Raw genomic sequence first — 9,466 nt, 5'->3', positions numbered from 1 at the left:
AAAAGGCCGCGCACGACGGAGAGCTGCTCGCTCCCGCTACAGTCCTACTGTTTAAACACGGGAGCAGTAGCTCTGCCTTCCTTCTTCATTTGGATGCAGCAAAAAGCGGTGCTTTAACGCACCCTAACACCATACCTGCTTCTGCAGGTCATGGAGGAGCCCCGCGACGCCAGACCCTGCTGGAGAGGGGCAGCCAAGCTGCCGCTTTGCAATTACCTGCAACTCCTTCTACCTCACAAAGCAGGAAAGCATGCCGATGAATTCCTCATAGCCATTTTTCTAAGAGATATTTAAGCAACAGCTCTGAGTGTTTAATACTACAGTCTTTAAAGCATCAAAGCAAAAACAAAATACAAAGTTACTTTTCTTAAAGAATTTGTTTATTTATCGAACCTGGGTCATATTTAGATTCACAAGCAATTTTAAATGTACATCTTAGAATTCAATTTGAGTGTTTTACACAAAAATATTGGCACACAACAGTTGCAATAAGGTGTAATAGCCACCTTTCTGAAGAACTGCTGCAAGTGTTTGCCCAAGGTTGAAAAAACTTTACCTGGAACATGAAAACCTGTAACAAATTTTAAATTAATTGTACAAAACTGTTGTGTGTTACTTGTAGAGGCTCCCCCCTGGAAAAGACCCCACCCCACCCCCAAAATGATTACAACTAATATACATCAGTCACAACATAATCCTGGCTCAGCACCCACACCAGACACTTCTTTAATTTTTAAACCCATCATCAGATACCAAGAAAAGTAACTTTATACAAAAACAAAAATCCACATGTGCCTGAAATAAAGAAAACACACCAGTATTTAGCATTACGCTAATTATGACCAGATAATGGCAGAGACTGCCACTTAACTTAAATACAAGGGCTGCATAGCATCGCAATAAACCCCCAGAACCATTAACCCTTTGGCATCAGGAATCCAGTTTTCCTGAACATTAACGCACTCTGCAATAGTGCCAAAAGTCTGAGCTTTGGACCTGCAAAAACCAAGGGGTTAACTACTGTTTGCCAAGACACTGCACACAATTGGCTTTGATAAAAACCTGTGAAAAACCAAAAACCATATGATGAACATTTGGTAATGAGAGGAGAGAATGTACTTTGATATCAATTATTTAATTAAAAAAGAACTTAGGAAACAAGTTGGTATAATTAAGATAGTTACTGAAGGGGTTTCTTTTAAACAGTAACTAGGTATGCATACTAGATTGGAAGTTGTCAGCTGTCTTCTATTCATTTTTGGAATAGAGTTCCAATTGTTCATCCTTGGCAGTTTATGTAAGTGAAAGAGGGACTCTTTTGGTTTCATAACACCTACTGCAGGGTCAAAGATGTCAAAAACGCCAACGGTCACATTAGGGCCTTGTACCGTTTCCCTAGATAGAACTGCAAGTACTTATGAAAACAGAAAAAAAACAGAGTTAGAAAAAGACATCAACACTGCTTATTACTAAGTTGAATTACAGCATTTGCAGCTTGCTTGGACCTCGCTTAGCATACAGACTAGGCAGATTTCAGTGAAAAAAATATGCCAATTAAGTGATGAGATTTTAGCACAGCTTTTGCTACAGAAGATATATAAAAACATTTCATTTTAACTAGGAAGGAACATAAGCAAATAAGTTTTAAAGTTCAGTAAAGAGGGTTTAGAAACTAAATGACTTTTTTGTGACCAAGATGTTTGGTAGACAGTGAACTGAAATCCAGGATCAGGAAAAGTATTCTTAAACAACTCTTCGGACTTCAAAAAACCTCTTCAGATAGTAGATTTGTCCCAGTGTCATGGCAACTAGTACAAGAGCTTCAAAGAATGACCAAAGGACCACTCTGCTGTTTGTGTTGTCATTAACTGTTGAAAAAAAAATCTAAGTAAGTGACAAAGCATTTAAAACATATCTAAAACATACTTTATTTAGAAACATACATGCCACTAGAACTGAAGTACTGCATGTAAGCCTCACACTTAGATCACTGACAATTTCTGTACCATATCAGCACAAGTGTTTGAGAGGGACTCTGCACTCTTAAAGATGAGAACTGATAGCTCATGGGATTTATTTTCCTTTGTTGAATCCTGCTCTTCAAGCAATGGCAAGCTATTCAAGCAGATATGCTAACACAAACTCTGGGCATACACTGCAGCATCTTTTTGTATCCTGTCCATCTTCAGAAAGCCTGGACAGAAGTGTACAACTGCAAACCAGAAGCCACTTCCTTTTTCACGTAACAGTCACATTTTCAGGCCTCAAAGTCAAGTGGGGAATTTCAAATTTCTAAAGGTTCATCTTTGGCTCTAAGGATTCAGCAGTTTCTTAAATTAGACTGCTAGCAACAAAAGAAAAACAGTCATTATCTGCAGACATCCATCAATTGAAAAAGTTCAGGGGCCACTGCTTAATATAATGTTGTGTTTTCCTATTAAAAAATATTTGCCCTTTAATTCTTGCTGGGCTTCCACTAATGCACTTCTTACCTTATCTCTCACAATTGTACGAAAAGAAAAAAAAAGGCTGTATTTCAGAAAGTGAGGTAACCACATTCTCTACTCAGAAGTAACAGTAGTTCTGCTCTATTTCAAACTATTTAAGAGAGACTTGGCTCAAATATAAAGCACACCCATTTCAAGGACGGAAATAACAGTTCAGCCAAAGTCTACCACTGAAAATCATATCATTACTAATTATAAATGACATTCATGAAGATAAAGAACTACATAAATTAAGATAAAGAACTACAGCAATAAAGCAAAGATTATTTTGAGCAACAATCTTCATGACATGAGAGGTAAACCAGTTTAAAGACGACTGCAAATGCTAACCATATTTTTTATCATATTGGCAGGACTATCATAACTTGTTCTAAAGGTTTTTGGACTAGCTTTCAAGGACTTGAACTTGAAAATCATCATTTAAAATACATTTGGGAGATGAGAGAAGGCATTTAAATGAAAATAAAGACACATACTTGCTCTATGTATTCTCTCACGAACTTCCATGTATTCCTGTTCATGCTTTACAGCTGTCATGGCCACTGCTAACTCGTTAATCATCTCTTCTAGCTTGTTCTGATGAGCTGCAGAATAATTTCAGAAGCATCGAAAAGTCTGTTACTGACTCAAAAAACAATTTCTTAAAATGGATGAACAGTTACACTTAATTTCCTGCCATATAGGAAGTTCTGAAAAATGCAGTCTGTACAGCTGAAAACTTTAGCCTTGCAGCAAAATTAAGTTTTGTCCTCATAGTAGTATTTTTCCAAACGAGTCTCTATGGTATTTAATGATCAGGGAAATGTCTTTCTCCACATCGAACTAGAAGACAGAGGATGCCCAAGTTAGAGTCAGTACAGACCACTTATTTCCAGTACAGGCATATGTCTCAAGAGAAGAGAATATAAAAACACATGAGATCAATACCACACTAGCGCCTACTTTGCTAGTATCTCCAATATGTTGCAAATAATTTAACATTACAGCTTTTACTAGTTGTTAAGCTTGCCAAAATAGAACAACTGAGAATTTAGCTTACGATCACGATGTTGGCAAACCAAGATGACTTTCTGAAGCAATATACTACGTATTGGGATCTTCCTGTTTAGTCAAGCACAGCATTCGGCAGAAACAATGCCAAAGGGGCCTGGAGGAGGGCAAGAACTGGCCTCAGGTTCTGGTATTGTCATGAAAGCAGAGGAGGAGGAAAATAACAGACCAATGACAATGGAAAACTATCCTGAGATAGCTCAGCAAATAGAAGAACCAAAGATCCAAGATTTAGTGATCTGACTGTCAATCACAGGATCTTTTTAATACCTTCATGCTCAAAAAATTGTCCACTTACAAAATTTTTAAGTTATTCAAGTAATTTTTGAAGTTTTCTAGCACCAAGATGCAAAAAACAACAAGTATCTTGAAGGGACATACTTGACTTTGAAGCTACCTTGTATCACAAGCTGAAAATAAAGCTATTCAAAATATTTACCTTTTGTGGAACAGTCAGAAAGAGGACCAGAAAATAAAGCTGAAACAAGTTACAATAATCTGACTAGTTTACTGATAGTTACTAATAGTTTACTTGCTTTACTAATAGCATAAATGTCATGGCCAACTGGTCACTGCAATATGTGCAGCTTATTAGTAAGAGAAGATTACAGTTGTATGGATTGTTTTAAGCCCACTGAAAAAATACTCTTAAAGTGTTTGCCTTCAAAATCTAAAGCTATATTAATATTCTTTACAACTGATATCATAATCAGACTTAATAAAAGATTCAACTGAGTCATTAAAAAAACTCAAAAGTTAGGTATTTGTTAAATATTTCAAGAGATATCAAGCACTCACTTCACACACAGTTACATACTTGCTAAAATAGAAAACAAGGATTTATTGTCTTTCTAGCTACAGTTAGTGATTTCTAAATAAAACTTTACAGCTTGTTAACCAATAAATTTATTTTACGGCAAATGACATGTTTCAACTTTTTCCCTTGTAACATTACTGTGAATTCATAACCTAAAAGCAGCAGTCTGTTGCCTCCGAAAGTCCTTGATTATCCAAAACCTACTTTAGCAACAGAAAGCAAACACCACCTAAAATATCTCACATTCCTGGATGTTCAGTGCTTTAGCTCAATTCCACCTAAAACTCCTGATCATGTCTTCTGTTAGCCATAAATAATCACCTGAAGACAAACTGTCATGGACAGTTCAAGGATCTGATCCCAAGAGCTGCTAAGTATCTAAACCTCTCAGTGGAAGCTTGCAGGTGCTCAGCATCACTCAGAATCAGACCTTATATGTAGTTTATTAAAAAGACATTCTCATGCTACAAACAGATGTTAAAGAGAAAAAGCAGACGTTAGATGTTAGTGAATAAACATATGCACAAGACAGGATGCTAATGAGCTTTCAAAAAGCAGTACACATACCATCCCAGGTATCTCCACCACCTAGAGGAAAGTGTAAGAGATGAACACAAGTACAGGACAAAAGGCTGCAGATAAAACAGTAACTTACATGGCTAAGAGAAAATTTTTATATTAGCACATTTATCAAGGAGCTCAACTACTGCATGTAGTAATCTACATACTGCTGAGCAAACTAGAAATCAGAGAATGAAACTGAGGAAAAGACTAAAGGATGAAAGCATTAGTTTCTGCCGATAGCCGAGTGATTCCCTGGTGCTTTCGCATTAAGTTCTGTAATGAGGTCTAAAAACATCCATATCCATTTTAGCTGTGCAAGAAAACAGCTAACTAGACAGGCTGGAGAAACAGGAATTCTGAGAATTCTAGTCAAGTTCCAAAGTCATGCATGTAGGTAAAAGCTCCCCAGCCAGAGCTAAGTTCTTTCCAGGAGTTTTCCTCACCTTCTGTCTCCATGTCTTGCCCCTTTGGAGCTTCCCCAATATCAATAGTGAACATCACTATCTTAGGAGTCATGGTGGACATTCTGTTGCTAAAGCAAAACTTGTAAGTTCCATCCATGTGGGCAGCAAATGTGTATTTTCCACTGGACTCTCGATCGCCTTTATAAATCCCTTTATTATCAGGCCCTGTAATCTGGATGGGGAGAATAAAATATCATATATTTGATTTAAGACAGTGTTTTCAAATGCATTGTTACAGTACTGCATGCATAGTCTGAAGTTATACAGTCAGACTTACCAATAGTATCTGTAATCTGATCGCTTTTATATCTTCCCTCCCATAGTCCAAAAGTAGTGCTACATTTTTCTGCCTAGGAATCTTTTTAAAAAAAACCTCTTGGTAAAGAAAGCTATATGAAAGCTTCTCCTACTGGCCAAGATCTACTTTTCTTCCATAGTCAAGATAAGAGGCATTCAAGAACAAGCGAACCACAATCTACCTACAGCTCTGGCCATTAGCCAGATGAATAACTGCAGAGGAAACCTTATCTCTGATGTTTGAAGGAAAGCAAAACTAGTGAAAAAAGAATTTCTCCAGTAGGTCAATACTACTTCAGCCATACACTTGTGTGGCGCCATCTCAGACGGAGTCAGGGCCAGAGTACTGAGTGCTCAGGGTCACTACAAGTCTTAGGGCTTCCACCCCAAGAGGCCACCAAATCCAGCTGCTGACATTAAAATGGGATTTCATAGCCTCCTGACTTTCTTTCCGGTTTCAAAGTGGTGCATAGTTTTAAATGATTATATCTGATCTCAGAGACAACTCTCACATGGCTAAGTTACACTAGTCAAACAACTACCCAGTCTTTGCTAAGATGAAAGAAATTTTTATTATTCTCTTACTGATTTGATGCCTCATTGAAGAAAAAGACTTGCCCACAACTTTTAGGACAGCAGTCAACCTGACTAAACAAGAAACACCTTTTGACTCAAAAGAAGGGACATCACTCCCAGAAAAAGCAACACCATTCTGTAAAGAATAACCCTGCTCATTCTCACTGCCAATGAAAGGCTTAACAACACTATGCCGAATGAAATAAGGAAGAAAATTTCAAGAAAAAGGCTCTGAAAACAGAGAAAGTGGAAAAAGGCTTTCCTTCCCCAGCGCCTTCTGCTGAAATAGCAGGAACGACGAGCGGTTACCCTGGGGCAGCATAACTGCCAGAAGTGGCACCTCATCCTCTTCGAGGCGATCCGTGCCGTCAAGCGGGCCGCGACCCGAGCCGGGGAGGGAGCCCTTCTGTCCGGCAGGCCGGCGGCGGAACGGCCCCAAAACTTCACGGGCGGCTCGGACTACGCTCGAGTCAACCTCTGCCCCGCACCTCGGCAGGAGAGCCCCCTCCCCGCCGCCTCCGCTGCCCTCCCGGCCCCGCTCCGAACTGCCGGGCGCGCCAGGGCCTCCCGCGTGCGGCGGGGGACGAGCGCGCAGGGCCCGGTCCCGGGCAGCACCGCGACCCCCGGCCCGGCCGGCTCCGCTCTGCCTCCGGTTGCCCCCCGCCCCGCGCGGCGGCCGGGCCCAAGGTCAGCCCGGCGCGGCGCCGTCCCGCCTCACCTCCACGTCGATGTCCAGGAAGCCCCCCTCCGCCACCTCGAAGATGAGCCCCATCTTGGTGCCGGACGGCACCCGCTCCAGGAAGCACTCCTCGGCGTGCGCGTCGATGCTCACGAAGTAGGCGGCGGCCGGGGCGGCCAGCGCGGCCAGCAGCGCCAGCACCGCCCGCACCGGCGACATGGCGGAGCCCAGGGGGAGGGGGCACCGAGCGGCGGGCCAGCAGGAAAAGGGGAGGGGAGACTTCCGGCTGGCGCCACGCCCCTTCCGGGGCACGGGGCTGCCGCCCATAGGCCGCCACAACCCCACTGCCACGTACCGCCAGGGCTACGGTGGCCATTGAGGATCCGCTCAGAGAGGGGCGGGCCTAACTCCTGAGGCAGACAACTGCGCGTCGCAGGAGGCAGGGCCCGGACCTAGGATCAACCAATGAGCGAGGAGGAAGGGCAGAGCTGCTGTGGCAGGAAGCCAATCAGCGCGAGGTAGGAAGAGCGGCCCTATCAGAAGGGAGAAGAGCCGCGCGCGGTGGCCCGCGTGGGGTGGGGTGAGGAGGCGGCGTTGCCTGGCAACGGCTGGGGGGTGCGGGCGGGCGGGCGGGCGCGCGGCTCCTGAGGGGGCTGAGGCGGCGGCTGCGGCTGCAGCCCGCGAAATCCGAACCTGCCGCACAGGCGCACGGAGGGAGAGCGGCAACGGTTGCGAAAGTAACGGGCCAGCCGAGCGTGTGGGCTGGGACTGCCCCCAGCAGGAAGACAGTCACGATACGTGGCAGGCTGGTGCATCACCCAAGAATGATAGTGCTTAGATAGCACTTTTAAAGCTGTACTTAAGAATAATAGCCTTAAGAAGCCATTCATGGTCATGCTTCAGTGCTAATTTCGAAGAAAAACTTCCAGTCAGAAACGGTGATGTCTGAGCTTAGGGAAGTCTGTTTTCATGACAGACTGCTTTGATTGTCAGCAGAGGATTTAAAGACTGAAGCACAATCTGGCTTTCCAGGGAAATATTTATACATTTTGGTTTGCCAAGTAAGTGCCTGTTATTGTACTCCTGGTAATACTCAGATGTTGTGTTTGTCTTCAGTTTTATGACGAACATAACGGAAATACTAGATTTGGGTAGGTAAATTTGGCTGGTATTCAGGCTGCCGTTCCTCGCTAGCAGAGCTGGCTGCGTTAGCGCGAGCTGCAGCTCCGGGTGGGGACGTGGGGAACGGAAAACTTCCAGCAAGGGGAACATGAACCAAGGAGCGTAGCAGGTCGCTTACGTAATTCTGAGTAAAGACCTACCCTACTGAGTCACTGAAACCTTTCATTGTCTCCAACGAGTTTGGATCAGGCCCTAGCCTATCTTGAGTGTACCATAAGCTTAAACTAACATAGTTCAGTTTGCTGTGCTGTTTTTTTCATCTATTTCAAGGTGGTTTTAGTTAGTCTTGCCACTGGCACATTCTCTTAATTATTACTTTTTTCCTCTGCACGCATTTGTGCATAACACCAGGAAATGACTTAATATTGACTCTGGCTATATGAACTCTTTTCTCACCTCTAGCACAAATAAAATGATCGGCTCACAGCATATGTTTCCCTGAGGTCCTGCTGGGCGTTCTTCAAACATTCTGTTGATGCTGCTACTGCTTTTCATGCGTTCTTAAGCTGTTTTCCGGGAAAGGAGAAATATGGCATTATCTATCCTCAGGCTCTCTCTGGAACTTCAAGTATTATGCTGGCATGCTTTATTTATTCAGTCAGATTAATAAACAATATGCAGATGCATTTTCACAGGATATCATTGATTATTTTTATTAAGTAAGGGAGTTGAATGTCAAACCCAGATATTTGGGAACTTGCTGCCCTCTCAGCCACACAGGTCAATGAGGATGAGTGTCTACTGCCAGCATACGAGGAAGTCCATAATTTTGTCCCTCATGACAGAATGTCACACGAACACTGACAGCATGGTGTGAATCAGTTAATTGGAGTGTTACAGTTTCACTATATTTCATGTCATTCAAACTTCCCATTCCCTAGCACTGGCATTTTGCATCTGCCACCAAGGCAGAATTAGTTCTGCATTTGGAATACACAGCATGTATCAGTCATTCCACACGTCAGTTTTATTTCCCCTGACTAATTCTAAGGGTTGTTATTCAGTCTCTTGTCTGGAATTTAGGGTATTATTCCTGCACTGCATAGAACAAGTGGCAGGACTGGGACCTAAAATAATTTCACGGCACATTTGATTCAACCTGAAATACATTTTGTGCATTCCGTATGTATAATATATCTGTATGTATAATACCTATATACACCTATCGCATTTTGAAAGTGAGGAGAAAACACCGCGGGGAAGGGGAGGGGAAGAAACAAGCAAGAGCAGCTGGACCGCCGCGGCGGCGGCGGCAGCGGGCATGCGCGGCGCCGGCCAATGGCGGGCCGGGGGCGGGACAATGGCGGGCCGGGGGCGGGAGGCGGCGGCG

The 9,466-nt window shown here is 43.2% G+C and overlaps 1 protein-coding gene and 1 long non-coding RNA gene across 3 annotated transcripts; one reads left to right on the top strand and one right to left on the bottom strand.

The window, feature by feature from the left end:
• Nucleotides 1-358: 358 nt before the first annotated feature.
• Nucleotides 359-7,263, bottom strand: TMED2 (transmembrane p24 trafficking protein 2). Of its 2 annotated transcripts, XM_064522016.1 has the most exons (5): nucleotides 6,994-7,263; nucleotides 5,382-5,574; nucleotides 4,942-4,962; nucleotides 2,984-3,091; nucleotides 359-1,868 (listed from the first exon to the last, which is right to left on the bottom strand). In XM_064522016.1, the coding sequence occupies exons 1-5, from the start codon at nucleotides 7,171-7,173 to the stop codon at nucleotides 1,744-1,746; spliced, it is 627 nt and encodes a 208-aa protein (XP_064378086.1). In that variant the 5' UTR covers nucleotides 7,174-7,263; the 3' UTR covers nucleotides 359-1,743. The 2 variants fall into 2 exon arrangements, with proteins under 2 accessions (XP_064378086.1, XP_025970431.2); XM_026114646.2 differs by lacking the exon at nucleotides 4,942-4,962 and having other exon boundaries at nucleotides 6,994-7,260.
• Nucleotides 7,264-7,584: 321 nt separating this feature from the next.
• Nucleotides 7,585-8,762, top strand: LOC135330171 (uncharacterized). Its single transcript, XR_010391982.1, has 2 exons — nucleotides 7,585-8,015; nucleotides 8,539-8,762. It is a non-coding gene; the product is annotated as an uncharacterized LOC135330171 (long non-coding RNA).
• Nucleotides 8,763-9,466: the final 704 nt, after the last annotated feature.

The sequence above is a fragment of the Dromaius novaehollandiae genome, chromosome 17 (genome assembly GCF_036370855.1).
Source record: "Dromaius novaehollandiae isolate bDroNov1 chromosome 17, bDroNov1.hap1, whole genome shotgun sequence".
Lineage (NCBI taxonomy): Eukaryota > Metazoa > Chordata > Aves > Casuariiformes > Dromaiidae > Dromaius > Dromaius novaehollandiae.
The sequence above is the reverse complement of the archived record's forward strand: the minus strand, read 5'-3'. Positions and strand labels throughout refer to the sequence as shown.